Genomic DNA, 18,843 nt, shown 5'->3' with positions numbered 1-18,843 from the left:
AACTTTAATGGCCTCTATTTTGAATTAGTAATAGAGCAGTCTTCATATGGAGTACGAGTACTACTGTAACAAATTGATCCTTGGATTTTTATATTAAAAGCAACTTTTGACCATTATTTCTCCATGTGTTTCACACATATCTTCAGAGAAGCAGAATCTATTTTTCTTACTGACACTGGAATCTATCCTATGTAGGTTGATTACATCAAAAAGATACCATTTTCCCCCAAATATTTATACTCTCTGCTTGGAAAATGAAGCACCCCTTTAAATGTTTTCTATACTTACTGAAAAATCACCAACTGTGTTGATATATTTACTGTATACAGGTAAATTTCTGCATTTTTTTTAGCACAATCGGGCCAAGATTGCTTTTTATTTTTTTCTGTTGAGTCAGTTATTTGTGCAAAGAGAGAAAGTGCTCAGCCATTCCTAGAAGATTCAGGCTGTGCTGCAAGAGAAACCAGTGTCTCTGCTTCTCCTGTTTCCTCTGCAGAGCTGCAGAGACATCTGATACCTGGGCTAATGTATCCACCGCTGCAATCAGGCTGCTAATGCACTCTTGGTTTTGTGTGTGGAAGAAGGACTGCCCCCTAGACTCCCTCCCTGCTCCCCTCTTTTCCTGCGAGATCAGTTCCTGATGTTTTCCCAAATAATTAAAGTTGAAGTGAGGCAGAGAGTATCTCTTAAACACAATTCTCATTTAATCAAAGCCGATATCACTTGATGTGTTTTTTGTCACGTCAACAGAAAGCTGTACAGCAACGTCCATTTTTGCCATTTATAGATTCCCAAACAAGACATCCTGTTTCAGAGTGAAAGCCCCCTGAAAAACTCCATGAACCTTCCTCAGTTCTAGTTGCACGGTTAGATCTTCAAGATCATTACTGCTATTGGGTCATTTGGCCTTTGCTGATTTTCCCCCTCTTAAATATCAGCAATTGCATTTGGTAGATGATTTAGGAATCTCTGAGCCTGTAATTGTCAAAAAGCTGATTTTCATTCTCTATTCTCTTTTCTGAGAAAGTATGGCTCTCACCTCTTCTTTTTTCTGAGCAGCTTTCCCCAAGTGACATCTGCCAACTATGAAAGAAGGTTCCATTTCTGACTTTTGTATACCAGAATTATTTTCCTCATGAAACAGATATCAAGAACGAGGCTGGTCAAGTCACAGTAGCTAAGCTCTGGAACCAGCCTAGGTGCCCTTCAACAGAGGAATGGGTAAATAACAATGGAGTATTACTCAGCCATAAGGAAGAATGAAATTATGGCATTTGCTATTAAATGGATGGAGAACTGGAGACTATCATGCTAAGTGAAATAAGCCAATCCCCCAAAAACAAAAGCCAAGTGTTCTTTCTGACATGTGGATGCTAACTCACAAAAAGGGGGGCTGGTTAGGGAAGAAGAGAAGTACTTTTGATTAGACAAAGGGGAATGAAGGGAAGGGAGGGGGGATAGGAATAGGAAAGAGAGTAGAATGAATGGCTCATCCCTTTCCTATGTTCAAATATGAACACACGACCAGTGTAACTCCACCACGTCATGTACAACCACAAAAATGGGAAGTTATACCCCATGTATGATGATATGTCAAAATACATTCTACTGTCATGTATAACTGAAAAGGACTAGGCTGGGCACAGTGGCCCACACCTGTGATCCCAGCACCTCGGGAGACTGAGGCAGGAGGATCCTAAGTTCAAAGCCAGCCTCAGCAACTTAGTGAGGCCCTGTCTCAAAATAAAAAGTAAAAATTGGGCTGGGGATGTGGCTCACTGGTTAAGCATCCCTGGATTCAATCCCTGGTACCAAAAGGAAAAATAAAAAAGAACTAGGGCTGAGGGTTTTAGTCTAGGGCTCATGCTTACCATATGCAAGGCCTTGGGTTTGATCTCCAGCACCAAAAAAAAAAAAAAAAAAATGAAAATGAAAACTTAAAGAACTGAATTGTGGTAGCAAGAGTTTTCAAAGTGTAGTGAACCAAACTGGTACTCTCTGACTTTGGGCTGGGACCATCCCCGTAAGATCCATGCCCATGGGGCACATGGGAGCAAAGGTGGGGACTGTCATTGAGCTGCAGCCAGGTCACAGCCTCCTTCCTGCCTGCACCGAGGCTAGCCTCGTAGTGTCAGGAGCTCTGTACAGTCAGAGTCGTGGGTGGCTGGGGTCATGGGGGAACAAGGACCTGAATTAAAAAAAAAAAAGAAAAAGAACCAGGCTTGGAAATGGAGAGGAATCTAAGACACACAGCAGCACAGCTGACCAGTCTGTCCAGGCGCAAAGAGTCAGTGCTGGAAGGGGAAACCAGGAGAACCGTGGACCAAGCTTCGGAAAATAAGACCTGATTAAGTTCAGCTTTGACAGGAATAGACAGCAACTCCCCCCGTGGTTGTCATGGGGAAGAATGAGCAGAGACCGTTTCTGGTGGACTGTCTGTATTTTATAAGTCTTATTCCAAAATTTATAGGATTGTTTTAGCAATCCTATAAGTTTTAGGATTGCTAAATTTAGGAATTTAGCAATTCTGTCACACTTACTAGAAATGGATATTTCTCCCCGATCCCATAAACAAGAAGTTTCACGCCAAATTTGCCCCCAATGTTCTTATGTTTCTGCTTATTTTGTTGTGTGTTCACTTTGTGATTTTTAGAAGGGGCTGCTGTAAAAGTCTCAAACCATGAACAATAATATCGTCATCTTCCTTAGACCATGAGAATCCATCGCTATCTTTAGGGAAAAGTATATATTTAATTTGTTGCTGCAAAATTATACCCATGATAAGAGAAGCCAAAGTCTCTCTGATGTTTTTCACACATTGCCACAGCTTACTATGTTTTCTCTTCTCTTTACATTGCATTATCTTAGGGATGCAGCCTCCTAGTGGCTCCCAAGTCTGGTGAAGCATGTGAACAGGGATATAATGAGACATGAATGACCCAGGGGTCACATGGCTCATGCAGCCTTCCTCCCCTTGACCTGGGGCGTGATGCTAGAGAATGTGACAGATTTGGATGAGGCCTCATGACAACATCATAACATGCTGTTAATTCTTCCCTGACTCTGACAGGTCATCACCACACCTCCTAGGCTTTGCATTTTCCAGTTCTTCACCATCACCTCCAAATTCTGCTGAATACGGAGCATTCCTTTAGCCTCAGGAGGAAAACTCATAAAGGGGGGTATCTTAAAAGTAACCAAGTGACACCATGTATTAAAGGATCCAGCTTGGAGCAGTAGTGAGGGTTACAGCGGCTGAGTCTCGAGCTTCCTCTCTTTAGAGCAAAGATTATTTGCTATCTTTTGTTTAAGAGTCCCCAATGGCCTGTGCTAAAAAGGATTGGTCCCCAGCGTGGTTATTGGAAGGTGGTATGAACTTTAAAAGGTGTGACCAGGTAGGATGACCTCATGTCATGGGAGATATGCTCTCCAGGGGACTGTGAGACCCTGGCCCCCTTCCTCTTTCTTGATTTGCTCCCTGGTGAGGGATTTTCTACTGCCACCGCATGTTCCCACCATCATGAGCTGCATCATGACAGGCCCAAAGCAAATAGGGCCAATTGGATCACAAACCGGAACCTCCAAACTTATAAGTCAAAATAAACCTTTTATCTTTATAAACTGATGAACTCAGGTATTTTGTTATAGTAACATAAAGCTGACTAGCATAGTATTTATGTTACTCTCATCATGACAGTAATGAGAGTAGCCAAGATTCCATTCAATGAGCAACCACCAAATGCTCAATTATGTCAGAATCCTCACATTACAGGAATATAAACAGGAGGTCTATTATAGTTCTATTTGGAAATTTCAGGGACCTTTTTTTTCCCTAACTTTAAAACTTTAACAAGCAGGAGATACTGTCCATATGATTGCATCTTTAAAATTAAATGAAATGTAATTGGAGAGAACCACTGCTGAAGAAGATGAGCAAAGTTAAAGAGGAAGACAACAGCAACAGCTGTTGGTGAGATGTCTTCTTTGATCTTGGAAAATTTTGAGGCAATTTGAAGTTTCCAAATAAGAATAAACAATCACAATAAAGGAGAAGGGATAAAGTGTAAATTTTTCCCTCGTGAAGAAACTGCAATTAGTTTATTCTAGTCCATTGTTTTGCATAAAAATAACTCTAGATAGGATTAAAAGAATATGCCAAAGAGAGTGTTATGTCCTAATCTTAGAAAGTCATATCATTATCATTATGAAAACCAGCATAAGAAGCAGGGAATTTGAAGTATGGAAAAATAACTTTGATCTTAGTCTGCTAATAAAATATATGCAGAAGAGTCAGAGAGTACCAGATGCACAAATAAATGTGTGTTTTCAGCCAACAAACAAAATGATATGCAGAAAAGCTTTTTTAAAAAACTTAAAGTGAAAATAATAATAACTGCACTATGTTCATTAATGATTAAAATTGCCTAAAGTAAGATATTAGATTTTCATAAAACCATTTGACCAAACACATGAGAAAACAGACTGACACAAAAAGCAAAACTCATTCACCTTTGAGTATGTTTGCTAACTAAACAGAACATTGATCAATTTATTATAAAGTGTATTAAAGCCAATTACAATGACTATATAATTAACTTGTTTCTCAAAGTCAATTACTGATCATGGAGAAAATCAAGTCCTACAATTGCACACACTTATAAAGATTTCCTAATATAGATCATACACTCATTCACTCAAAAATAGCAAGAATTTACTATGTGCTAAGATATTATTTGAATTCTCTTATGTTAGACACTTTAGACCATATGTTAGTTTTCAGAAGTTTTAATTGAGTGTCCCCAAAACAATCATAGCAAAAAGAATAATAACCATATTATCTTAAGATAATTAAATATTTGATTCTAATGACTTCTCTGAATTTCCCTGACACCATTATCAAAATCTGTTCTCTGATTTTTGCTCAAATTCTCTTTCTTATTTAGAAATAAAATTCTGCCCATCTTATTTCCTTTCCTAAAGTTTTGACAGTTTATTTTAGTTTTACTTTTATGTGAAATATGCCACACAATTCTTAGTGGTGAGTTGTTCAATCTAAAAGGTGAAGAGATGCAAATTGATCCCTGGCATCATAAAATTTACAGCAGATCAATTTTCTCTTCTGATGAGCCAGTCTCATGTTAGAAGTTCAGCCCTGTCAAATGTCCACATGAAATACTCGTGAAAACGTGGTTCAGACATTACCCTTACCAGCTTTGGATTCTGTCACAATATTGCTTGCGATTTATATCTTATGTTTAATGCAATGTGTAACGTTTCACAGAATTATAGATATTTTCTGATATTAGACCATTTTCACCCCAAGTTTTCCTCATTTGATTGCCTCTATAATGTTTCAACTGAAAACAAGATTTTATTTGAGGTCTGGAAATTAATCCATTAGGACTTTTCATTGTGACAGAGTATTTGGAAAAATCAGTGCCATAAATTTTAAAAGTTTCTGAAGTCTGGCTACTTGCCCCAAATTGTCAATCAAACAGTTCTGGAACCCGACTTCATCTTAGGAGTTTAAACCCTGTTGACAAGCCACGTTTGGGTCTCTCAGGGAACTGGCTCCTGCCACTCTTACATGTACAAAGATTTAAACATTTGGCTTATAGTACAAGGGGACTCAAAGGGACTTACAGCATCCCTCAAGCTCATACCTGAAACTGCCTACTATAAGCAATTTTCTGTTTCAAAGTTGACATTTGGGGAGATAAGGCTTTTATTTCATAAGCTGAATTTGTTTAGCATGCCATTTGGGACCCACTCAAATCCTGCAATCACTTTCCCAGGCACTGCTGACACATTTGTTATTCAAATCTGTGCAAGCAGGTTCCAAAATAAGTGCAAAACGCCACCTTGATCCCAACGTGTTATTGTCTTGTGCATCATGCTTTTGACCATCGTGCTAACATGTTCCAACTAACTCAATGTTATCACCTATGAAGAAGGCAAGTTAGATTTGCATGTTCAGTGGGTGTCTGAGACACCTGTCCCGTGCAGGTGAGCATGTGGGTGGGTGGTTTGTGATACCCGAACCACACCATCAATTGTCCCACCAAATCTAGATCACTTACAAATCTAGTGTCTTAAAAATTAATACTTAAGTCAAGTGAGCGTGTCTTCCTGAATTCTCACATCTCTTGGTCTTACCATCTAGCACTAAGCCAGAGAGAAGGGAACCTTGAACCCTCTCGCAGGCCACTAATTCTAATTTGTCTAGTCATGACATTATTTAATGGCAGTGCCCTTGACCTGTAGATGAATTTTCTGGGCCTGGATAATGACACAAGATGATTGATCTGGTCATGATTTTCATCACCCCCATTTTATCCTCCTGCCCCATACTTGGCACAAATTTAATTTCTCACGCAGTCTTTGACTTTCAGGAGAGGGAAAACCAGACATGCATTGCTTGTCTCTATACCTGCTGATGGGTAAAGTGCCAACAGGCAGGCTAAGTAATTCCTTGTTATCTACTGATGTGGCCCCTGCAGCTCCCCAGGACCTGCCTCCATGTGTGACAGGACCCTAGCAGAGGACCCTTCCCGACTCATCTTCAGCTGAGGTCCTAATGAGAAGTAGTACTAACTCTAATCTTGAAAGTGAGGTGGGTACCCCTGAAGGCTCACAGATGTGGACCTGGGAAACCCAGAGGTCCATGATGATTGGAAAGGATTAGGAGGATGCCATGAGGGAGCTGGGCACTGTACCCAGGTGTGCTGCTCTTCCTTCCGTCCAGTACAGAGACAGGAGTCAATGGGATCTTATGCAGGGATTGGCCATGCACTGGACATCCATGTGACACTGGCCCGAGAGTTCTCAGGAGCTCATTGTGGTTAGGCAAGAGGGTGGTGGAGCCAAAGAACATTTGCAGACATGGGTCACCTTATGCTATGAGTGTATCAGGGATTCAAGCTGCAGAAGAGCTCTGTTGACCTTTATAGCAAGAGCTTCCTGGTTCAGAGCTGAGGCTGAGCTGCAGGCACCCGTATAGGCCTTGAGTTAAGTCCCCGTTCTCCTTGCCATCTGTGGCATATAAGGTCGCCCTAGACCTGCTTGAGCTTCATGACTTGTCCCCCCTTTTCCTTGTAGGATGGACCCCTCCTCAGCCCCCAATGACCCACAGCACATGCTCACAGCACATGGGGCTTCTTGTGGGGATGGGTAACTAGGACCTCCCGCATCACCTCTCTCCTGGGCTCACTCCAACAAAAGTCTAGCACCAAACTTTGAAATCTCCCCTGAAGCACAAGGAATCAGCTCTTATTACCCCCCCCCCTTTTTGGCAATTAATTGATGTCAGCTTTGATATAATTATCACAATTCTGTATATTTTTCCTAATTATTTAAAAGCACTCTCCAGTAATGGGAAACTACCAGGTAGCTAAATATATAAGGACTGATTTTTGAATATTTTTACAACATAGATTAAGCTGCAGAAAATATTTATCAAGAAAAGTCCATTAGTCCTCTACTTCTTAGGACCTGACCCATAGGCACCATGCCATCATCAGAAGCATGTGAGAAGTGACCATTACACACTAAGGTCACAGAACAGTGGGTTAGGTGGGCATGGTGATGCACGCTGTAATCCCAGCAGTTCAGGAGGCTGAGACAGGAGGATCGCTAGTTCAAAGCCAGCCTCAGCAATGGTGAGGCACTAAGCAGCTCAGTGAGATCCTATCTCTAAATAAAATACAAATTGGGGCTGAGGATGTGGCTCAGTGGTTGAGTGCCCCTGAGTTCAATCCCTGGTACACACCCCGCCTCCAAGAGTGGGTTATTTTAGGACACTAAAACACTTCCCAAAAAAATACTCACTAAATTTTAAGATTAGCCCTTTTTGTGGTTTATTCAAGAATCAGAATCATTTTATTTCTGGTTTTTTTTTTCTTTTTTGGGTGCTGGAGACTGAACCCAAGGCTGTGAGCATGCTAGGGACCTGCCCTAACCCTGAGCCCTTAAGCCCTCTTCATCGATAATAGATCTTAGCTAACTTTCTACTTGTCATTTGTAGCAGAGTTTCATCTTAACATTAAAAGGGATTCCAGGCTATGCAAAGATTCAGTAGTAGAAAATAAAACAAGATGCATCAGCAAGAAATCACAATATTGCCTCTTTTAGCAATAGATGGAAACTTTGGAGCAGATGGAAGAGGTTTAAAAAAGAGCATTTGTTGCTTCTGGGAGCAATGATGTGCTGTTATTGTACTCCAAACTCTAATTCTTTCTACTTCTTCAAATTCTCCTTGTTTCAAATGCATAATTATAGGTTACAAAAATGCATTTTCAGATTCCCCTAGTGCAGGGGGAAATATTTCATTAAGGCACCTTGTGCTGTCACTTCAAGGGTCTGTTGGTCCCAGGCACACGTGATCATTAGCTCCTGCTCTGAGACCCCACGTCAACCTGTAAGTGCTATCACCGGGCCTGCTGCAATAATAGCACAGATTTGGGTTTTTAAAATGTGCATCTTCAGTAGTTGGTCTCTAGTTTAGAACAATTTATTATGTGATTTACAAAGAATTAAAAGAGAGGAGTTTGAAGAGTCTAGCTCCAAGAAATGATATATATTTAAGGAGATGGAAATATCAATTATCAAGGGCTGGGGATGTGGCTCAAGCGGTAGCGTGCTCGCCTGGTATGCATGCGGCCCAGGTTCGATCCTCAGCACCACATACAAACAAAGATGTTGTGTCTGCTGAAAAAAAAACTAAAAAGGAAATATCAATTATCCTGATTTAACCATTAAAAATTGTTTATATGTATCGGATTATCACATTGTACCACATAAATCTGTAAAGTCATTACATGTCAATTTAAAAAACTGTGTTCATTGTATTCATTAACGAACTAAAATTCAAGCATATTAAAATTTCAACTATGAAAATGTAGAAAGCAAAAATATATTTGATTAATTACATTCTAATCTGACCAGTATGGTAATGAATTTTTATAAGTGGAAAGTAACTTTGGATTATGTTTCATAGTTTACGAAATGTTTGATGTAAAATTGGAGTGTTTCCCCATTAAAAAAAAGGTGGGGGGCAGAGAATAACTTGGTTTGATAAGTACGTTAACTTTGTGGCTCAGGGGTTCTTCATTTAGTGAAACAGAAGAACTGGTTTAGTTTGTTTATTACTTTCCCAGAGGCATAAATGAAGACACTTCCAAAAAAGCAATCTTTGGAGGGTCAGACAGAATTAAACCGGGTCAGACGTAATTCACTGACTACACAGTCACCTTCCTCTCTCATCCCTCACACTGGGGTTTTCGCAATGACCAGAGATGTGTTCATGGAATTTCCCATCCTAGAGGTTCCAAGTACTGGGCTGTCTGACTGAAGAGCATTTGTTTCCTGACTGTTGAATGTGGCTCTGAGATCTCAGCACTCCTCTGGAGAAAGGCTGTAATATCTGTGACCCAGAGTCAATTGTATTTTGTTTAACTCTTTATGATCAGAAGACTGGTTAAGTTGCTCTTCATAAATCACTCTAAATCTGATAAAGGATCTTAAAACACCAGAGATAATCTACAGCCTTCCATGTATCACTCACAATTTGGAATGTCTTATAGGGAGGAGGAAAAGTCAAAACAAACAACAACAACAAAAAATAAAAACCCACAACAATCACAACAATGAATTTATAAACACCTCAGCTGGTAGTTAATTAAAATGATAAAATGGAACCATTTTTCTTTCATTCACATGAAAATAAATTTTATTAAGATTGATATCATGCCTTTGCACTATACGAGTTGCAAGAACATGAACTAAGAATAAAAATGATGATGGAGAATCCTCACAGTCCTATCCTAACATAAAATGTGATTTGCCATTAAAAAGAGCTATGGCTTGAGATGACCTTTGTTTTCTTTTATCCTTTGTGCCCAGTATCAATCACTACTCCAGTGATGTTGGCCACATTCACTTAGGCTCTGCAGGAACATCATCTGGAGTAAAAGAACCAGATCTTAGCAAATGAATGAAATAGCAGACTTCATGGTATTTCAGCCAACATATTTGTTTATGTATTAGTTTAGAATTCATGCAGTCTATTTGCATATTTGCAACTGTGTTCACATAAGTGCATTTCAGCAAAATGAAGTGAGTTCATTCATTCTGATAACCATATTGTCCATAACAAAGGAAATAATACATTAATTTGGTCCAAAGTGCAACTTACTAAATGTGCTCAGATATTGAAAACACCAAGAAAAGCAGCAAGAAAAAAAACAGTAAGAACAAACAACAAGAAAGAAGGCAATAAGGAAATAAGGACGCATGGTATTTATAGTGCACTTTTTGAGTCTTTTCATATATGCCTACAAATATTTTTTGTCAATACTGTGAATTCAATTTCCTGAGAATTTATTCAAAGAATGTTTACCTTAGTTTTTGCTTTAAAAATGCCAGATGGTGCCTCATCACTATGTATAAGGTTTCTTAAATTCCCTATTTTGATATAGTGTGTAAGTCAGCTTTCCATTACTATAACAGAGTACCTGAAATAATCAGCTTAGAAAGAGGAAATGTTTGGCTCACAATTTCAGAGATTTCAGTCCATGGTCACCTGGCCCCACTGCCTTTAGACTGTGGTGAGGTAACAAAACATGGCGGGAGCACATGGTGGAGAAATCCTCACTTCATGTTGACCAGGAAGCTAAGAGAAACAAAAAGGAGCTAGGGATCCCAATAACTCCTTTGAGGTCATACCTCCAATGACCTCACTTCTACCCACTATGTCCTATCACTTAAAGTGCCACCACCTCCCAGTGGGGTCACCAAGGGACCAAGTCATGGGTCTCTGGAGGACACTTACCCAAACTGTACCACACGGCAAGTTAGCACTCAGTTCCGTACACTTCTGTTTAAACCCATGTAACGGAAAACATGCTCCTCTCAAGAAATGTCTGTAGATATCAATGGAAACTCACAATGGAACACGAATAAACCATTAAATGCTCTTTCTCCTCAGTGAATGCTAAAGAGAAAATCCAGAGGGCCATCATGAGAAGCAAACTGGGAGTTCTAGTTAAAACAATAAAAATCTTTTGAAAATGCTTCTTTAATCTGCCATTTTTTTTTCAATCTAAATAGGGCTAATTAAGCAATCTGGGGCAATGTACACAAGAAAGGAGGAAAGAAAACTCAGGATAGATAACAGGACACAGCAGATGCTAAAGCCTTCAGCACATACTTAAATACCGAAACGATTTTACCGGAAGATCAAACACTGTCAAAGCCAGGTGTGTGTGACTTGTTCCAAAGCTGTGAAGATTGGACCCAGAGGTTCAGACACACCAGCTGCCCAGGGGCCAGTTAATTCTTGCAAAATAAATCCTCAGAGTCCAATGAGAGCAAACGTGCTTATTTGGAATTTTATTTCCTTCTATAAAGCATCAATCAATTGCAATTATTTTATTAAGTGAAAACCCAATGAGATTCACCAAGGATCAGCAAGAAGGAAGAAGCAGACTCACCGTCTCTCCGATTAAGCCTGGCGAACCCAGGGCCGTGGCTGCTGGACAGCTCCGCGGAGCTGCTGAAGGAGGACGGAGGCAAGGCGGATCCCAGCGGAGCGTCACAGTCGCCTGCCGGGGGGAAGCCACATTAGGGTTAATAAATATGCAGGTGAAATGGAGTGAAGAAACAGGAGCTCAAAAAACATTAGGATGCAGGATAATCATCACTCTTAAGTTTTTAACTTCTTAATATTTCTGTTGGAGTATGATGCACACAGTGACCTTCCTGAGAGTTGATTTAAATCGTTTTCAAAGTCCCTTGACAAAGGCATACAGCCATGTGTGCTCTCGACCATAATGAAGATACAGAACCGGTCCCTCAGCCCTGAAATTCCCTCACATCACACATCTTCGTGTTCAGCCAGGGGTCAGGGTGCACCACTAACCCAAGACTACTGGAAACTGCACTTGATGTTTGTGGCCTTTAGGGACACAGCCACACGGGCAGCATTAATTCCATGCCCAGACCTTGACTGTGGTTAGAAGTTCTCACAGTGCCCCTCCCTGCACAGAACCTGTGGGGGACAAGATAGGTGGACTGTATGCCAGGTGCTCAGGTCAGAGTTACCTGCAGGAAGCCAGGGTCTGGGAAAAGCAAATCTGCAGCAATGAACTGGAAACCTCACTGTGCTGACCTCTTCAGGGGGAGCTCTGTCTACAGGGTGTGTGCCCCCGCCTTTGCCTGGCATCTTTGGCTTCTCAGGGAATGGCCTGAAAAGGCCATCACAGCAGTGAAAATGCTGACTAAAACAGAAATTGGCACCAAGAAGTGGGGTCACTGCTGTGACTAAACTGAACTTGTGGTTCATGAGAATTTTGAGCTTTTGGGAATTGGTGGGAGGAATTTTGAGATGTTTAGCAGTGCAAGCTGAAAATGCTTTGTTATGGTAAGCGGAGCTTAATGGCTGATTCTGGTAGAAGCTCAGAAGACCAGAATGCCAATAGGTCTCTGGACAATAAAGACAGGGCTTAAGAGGGTTTAGAAGAAAAAGAATATACTATTAGTAATTATACTAGAGACCATTTGTGCTATGTTCTAGCTGAGAAGCTGCATTTTGCTCAAGTCCTGAGACTTTCTGTGAGGCTCATATTAAAAGCAATGAACTTCTTAATCTGGTGGAAAAAATTTCTAGACAGCATAGCATTCAGGCAGTGGTCTAGATATTGCTTTTAGCCAAATTTATTATGATATTCAGGAGCAGAAAGCAGAGCAGAAATATTTGAAAAACTTAAACTTGAAAGGCAAGAGTAAAACTGGGGCCAAGGAAGCCGCAGTTGTTAATGACATTACTGCCACTAAATAAATGCTAAAGACTTTGGCCAGAGACAATAAGGCATCTCAGGAGCTGGCCAGACCACATCCATCTCAGGCTCAAGGGAATAAAAGTGGAAATTCTCTTGAGAAGAGACCAGAGTGAAATCCTTGAATAAGGGGGCCTAGGAAGTTTTTTCAACATGCTCAGCTACCCAGACAATCAGAGGCTGCTGCAGCCAGGGTCCCCAGAAGCACAGCTATTGATCAAGATGGCGGCAGAGCTTGGCATCAACTACATGATACTGGTTCTTCAGGACTGTGGACACTGGAGTTAGGGGATCATGGAGGCTTCCACCAAGATTTCAAAGGAAGGCCTTGGAAGCCAGGCAAAGGGCAGCAGTGTTGAATTCCCTGCAGGCACTCCCTGAGAAGGCAAGCTGTGGAGATGTGAGGTAGCCAAAGCTGCAGTGGAGACTCCAGAGATTAAGAAATGCCAATAATGTGAGACATCGTCCTAGGAAAGCTGCAGGAATTACACAGAGACAAGCCAACAGGGAGGCCACTTGGGCTACAACCAACAGGGCCACAGGGGCAAAGCTACACAAGCCCTTCGGAGAGGACATCATGCAAAGTGCTCCAGATGCCAAACACAGAACTACAGGACTTGCTTGAACAGCTGGATTTCAGTCTTGCTTTGGTCCCATCCCTTTTTTCCATGCCCCTATTTTTGTGAATGGAAATGTTTATTCTGTACTTTTATATACTGGATACTTGTAAATTGCTTTTGATTTTACGTGAGCTCATGATGCGAGATTGCCTTGAGCTTCAGAGAAGACTTTGGACTTGAACTTTGAGCAATCTAGGAACTGCGGAGGCTATGGATACTCTTGGGAATAGACTAAATATATTCTGCATGGTCAGATGAGTGTGAGCTTTTGGAGGCCAGGATTAGAATGTTATGGTTTGGATGTAAGGTGTCCTCCAAAAGCTCACGTGGGAGACAATGCAAGAAGGTTCAGAGAAGAAATGATTGGGTTGTAAGAGTCTCAATCTAATCAGTGAATTAATCCCCAGAGAGGGATTAACTGAGTGGTTACTAAAGGTGGGTAGGGTGTGGCTGGAGGAGTTGGACCTTGGGAGCATGGCTATGGGTATATATTTTGTATCTTGAGAGTGGAGTCTTTCTCTCTCTCTGCTTTCTGATCATCATGTGAGCTGCTTCCCTCCACCACACTCTTCTGCCATGATGATCTGCCTCACTTCAAGCCCAAGGAATGGAGCCTGCTATCTATGGACTGAGACCTGTGAAACCAAGGGCCCCTAAATAAACCTTTCCTCCTCTACAGCTGTTCTGGTTGGGTCCTTTTAGTTACAGCTGTGAAAAAGCTGACTAAAGTACTCTGTGTGCCTTGGGTTACTTCTGTGCCCTTCAAATCTGTACTCATTTCCCTTTCAGATGCTGTGCATATTTTCTCTAAGAAAGCTACCTCTTTTTACCATGGTTATTGATCTGTTAATTTTAAACATGTTTTCTATCATGCATTGGGATATGTTATGAAAAAGGAATGCTATACCTCGAATATATCATTAGAAGATTCTCAATTGTGTATTTATATGTACTTTTTTCTTTGTGAGCAAGTTGTTAAGTTCACTAAAGGTGGGTGAAAGGCATACAGAATTAATTATATTGAAATAACCTGGCAAAATGTCAACTACCGTCAATTAGCTAGATGTAAGAGGTAGCCTGGGGTCTCCCCTGGTGATTTGTTAGGCTGAGTACATGATACTGGGAACCACAGAAACAAATCCAGTACATAAAATTGGCTTTAGTGAACATGATTTCATAAAAAAATATTGGAATTAACAACAGCATTTCTAAAAGAGTGTCTTACCACTGTTAAATGGAATTTGAATTGTTTTGCCTGAAGTTGTCTCCATATATATTTCATGTTTGTCCTAAAGGTTTCTCCATATGCTGTGAACTGTAACCTAATTTGATGTATAACCAGACCTGGAAGTACACTCTTACAACAACGTGCCAAGTCTCATAGCAGCTGAACCAAAAGCCAATCAGAGGCTAAAAGCTGCCGAGATTTGACCATAAAAGGCAAACCACAACTGCAGCCAAGCAGGTCACTTCTGTATGTCATTTCCTGTTCTCTGGTGATAGATAAAGCTTGTGTATGTGGTGAGGTGGTGTCTACTGAGCCATTTTATGTCTGGACTGCTGGTGGACTCAGGAAACCTCTCTCTTTTCTCTTCTATTTTTCTTTTCCTTGAGGTGGGGTCTGGTTATGTCGCCCAGGCTGGCCTTGAATTCACAAGCCCTCTGCCTCAGTCTCGCAAGTAGTTGAATTATGGGCACACATCACCATGCCTGGTTCGTCAAATATTTCTTTGCTCAAATAAGCTCTGCTAAAGTCACTTAGTCTCAAGTTTTCCTTTTGATACTATGAAGACAGTGACACATCTTAAGATGTGAGAACAACAACAGTTCAACAACTCATCCTGCAGCAACCATCCCACAACAGGGGGAACAATGTTTCACTGCTTAGGTACATGTGCAAAGTAGCTGCTACATAAATATCTTTCTATGTATCCCCTCTAGGTGACAACTGACATTTACATAAGGTGAGTCTGACTTTAGGGCTTGTGATCTTAACATAAAAAGAGCAGTACAATTTGGCTGAGACCATGATTAACACACTTAGAAGAGTTAAGGTTCACCGACAGTAGAGCCTGTCTCCATACTCCCCAGCCACATTTTCCCTGGATAACACTGGCAGTGAGGATTCTCAGAATTTAGCAAATATGCTACATAATGGGATAAGAAAAAAATAGAGAAATACTAATCCAAGTTGATAAATATTTACTATTTATAGTTTCCCCCCCCCAAAAAGCATTTTAAAACTGTGACGAAGCATAGAGAAAAAAGACAACCAAGCCATCTTCAGGTGACAGGTCCCATGCTCCCATGAATAGTCACAGCAGAATCCAAGAAGAAAGGGCAGCATTTAGGGAATATTGCCTCCTCAATGTACCTGCCTAATGTTGTTATCCTTCATCATTGATGGGGGGAAAAAAATCCAGGGACAACTTCTAAGTAGCATTAAAAATACCGAGTAAAAATATTCTTACATCATAAAGGAAAAAAAGACATGCTAACTAAAATCACACTGCATTCCATTTCTTTCTATACTGCTGCATTGGGCTTTCCACGTGCCCTTGGGACTCCTGGCTGGCAGGCCTAGCTCCCCCTGGGAATCATGAGCTCTCTGAGAGCACAGTACAAGCCTTACCCAACTTTGTGGGTTGCACACCTAGCACAGCATCTGAAAGACGGCACATGCTCAGTAAACTGCTCTTGAGCACTTATTAACTGATTGAGTAAACAGTATGATCATCGTTAGGCAGTAGATTTAATTAAACTTAATCTTCCTTAATAATTAGACTGAATTTTATTGTTCAAGTTCAAAGTCAAGAGTCTTAGAGACATCACAGGTTCATATACTAAGGTGATCTCAAGAGAATGTTGTGGATAGGTGTTAACAGATAATATCACCGTTATGTTTTCACTTGGTTTCTCCTTAATTAATTTCCCAACTCTGCTTTTCTGGTCTCAGATGATTTCCAACAATATTAAAGTCCAAGAAATAAATTTCTAAAGACAGCTGGAAACAGAATGACTGGAATTTCCAGTTTCCCCTTTGGAAAATCCAGGAGCCAATAGCACGTGTCTGCCAAGGCTTCCCCTGACAGTGAGGGCCGTTTCTAGCACAGGCTTGAAGAAGTCAGACCTTTAGAAAGGCAAGAAACTATTTTTTAAAAAGCACATGGCTGGTACCTCAGTTTCCTTGCTGTTCCTTCCCTATCACTCTGAATTCTGGGCATCCCCCCAGTTGTTGGAGGCCTGGGCTTCCTCCGGCTTATCTGGAAGTTTGGTCAAAAGTCGCTGTGTTTCCATGTGTTCGACTCAGCATGGAAGGTTGTAGAGTTTTATTGTGCTGCTACAGAAAAATATTTCTTAGTTACTCTCACCAGCCAAAGATAGAGAGTCACTTCCACTAGGTGTATGTTATAATGCTGCTCTGCTATAAAATCATGTTTGAAAATTATATTAAATGTTTTCTACAAGGTTATTTTATATCTATTCAAAAATGTTAGAATTCCCAAAAAAACAACTACAAAAACCTCTTGTTGCCTTGTTACTTAATCGGGTGACTCAGCTAGTCTCGCCAAAACTTACAGGTTTGAAGAAGAGAACGTTCATAAAATGGGCTTCTCCACCTGGTCCTGGGGATTCGTCCTACCTGCGGGCCTCCTGATCCCACTCTGTTTGTCCCCTCCCACCCCACCGGCCCCTGCCTGGCGTCACACTCACCCTGCCATCCCTAGTTGACAGCAAGCTTGGTGATTTGAACTGCGCTGCTTGAGAAAGTGTGGGCCAGAAACCACTCTTCAGCAGTATGCTCATAGAAGACAAGGAACATTCAAAATAGTGTATGGACTTCACAAAAACCAACACTGCATTCATAGAATACTAATCTTTCTTTTTAAGTTTGATATTTTTGACAAATCATTATATACGTTTATAGGGTACAAGGTGATGTTTTGATGCATGAATGCAATGTGGAGTGACAGGTAAGCTAATCTTATAATTCAGTTTTTAACATGTGGAGATAAAAATGCTTTAAAAAATATGAGCAGGCTGGGGATGTGGCTCAAGTGGTAACCTGCTCACCTGGCATGTGCAGGGCACTGGGTTCGATCCTCAGCACCACATAAAAATAAAATAAAGATGTTGTGTCCACCAAAAAACTAAAAAAAAAAAAAATTAAAAAATTCTCTCTTTAAAAATATATATATATGCAATTGCCTTCACCTTCCTAAGTCAGTCAGAGATGATAATATTTTTCAAAGCATCATTTCATTTGAATATATTAATTGTTCTGCTTGTTTAATGAAATTGTATTGAGCACCTACCATACACAGAGGATCATTGAGGACAAAGAGAGGCCTGGTTCTAAGTTGAAGAAGTTTAGAATCTGATATGAGAAAGTGTGGAGAGTGGTGACTTGAGCGATAGCTTCTGATTCCCTCATAGGGCTACATTTGCCTAGGAACTTCCTGTGGAAAGGTGCAGGTCAAGGTGGCCCAGTTGCTATGGCAATGCCAGCCAAGGAGGCTATATGCAAAGGCACACTGCTGTATCAGTCAGAAACTTGAGTTCAGTCACCAACTCCCAGGGATAGATAATTCTGAGCATAACAAGATGACTTTAATGTCTTGTAAGTTTTGCCACATCCTTCAGGCTGCCTGCTTTGCTAAAACTTTCTCACAAATAACCTTCTGATGATAAAACCTATATAATAAACATGCTGAGCTAGCTCTGGTGTCAAGTCTTGCTCCATCAGGGTTGGCTGAACCACCTGGCCCCAGCTCTTTCTCTATGTGTGTCTGTTTGTCTTTTCTTCATCCCCCAGTGCTCCTCTGGTTCTGAATTAACGGCTGTGCTGGTCACGGCAGGAAGGGGAAGTGAAAATACCTCATAGGCAAAACAGAAAAGAGCAAAAACTGTAGACAACACTGTCTAAGATGGAAGCATCTTAATTTCTTAGGAACAAACCCAGCTTCTGAAAGGAAGTGGCCAGGGCACTGCCTCAAGGTCAAAACTGCAGCTCTGAGACTGGCAACTGGTGCTGCAGGCTGAGCTGCCCGCTGCACACAGCTCCAGAGGAGGGACAGAGTGACGGGCTTCTGGACTCTTGTGCTAAGAAAGGAATAAAGATGACTGTGTGGATGATTCAAGGGAGGACTGAGCCCATATCTCAGAGGAAAGAGGACAAGCCACAAGGAGAAGGGGACAAGGAGAGGGTCTTTAAAATTAAAGAGGACCCCTTCTGGCATCTTGGTATGGAGATGTGAATGAGAAATGACACTGTTGCTTGAGGACTGTGATTTAGAGATTAGACCACATCGTATTCAGGGTCTTTATGAGAGGTGAATCTTGCATGCCATGGGTGATGGAGTCATGGATCCTAAGGATATGTCCTCATC

The 18,843-nt window shown here is 41.0% G+C and overlaps 1 protein-coding gene across 1 annotated transcript in view; it reads right to left on the bottom strand.

Annotated features, from left to right (window-relative positions):
* The window catches only part of LOC124101634 (contactin-associated protein-like 3), a 209,584-nt gene that overhangs the window by 172,630 nt on the left and 18,111 nt on the right, over nt 1-18,843 (bottom strand). Inside the window, exon 2 of the mRNA XM_058583459.1 lies at nt 11,490-11,600. Within this exon, the coding sequence (XP_058439442.1) occupies nt 11,490-11,600 (111 nt within the window). The remainder of the gene's footprint in view (nt 1-11,489; nt 11,601-18,843) is intronic.

Source organism: Marmota monax, unplaced genomic scaffold (assembly GCF_021218885.2).
Source record: "Marmota monax isolate L192 unplaced genomic scaffold, Marmota_monax_Labrador192_F-V1.1 WCK01_AAM20220418_F8-fsc00231, whole genome shotgun sequence".
NCBI classification, from domain to species: domain Eukaryota; kingdom Metazoa; phylum Chordata; class Mammalia; order Rodentia; family Sciuridae; genus Marmota; species Marmota monax.
This window is presented reverse-complemented; position numbering and strand designations above follow the sequence as displayed.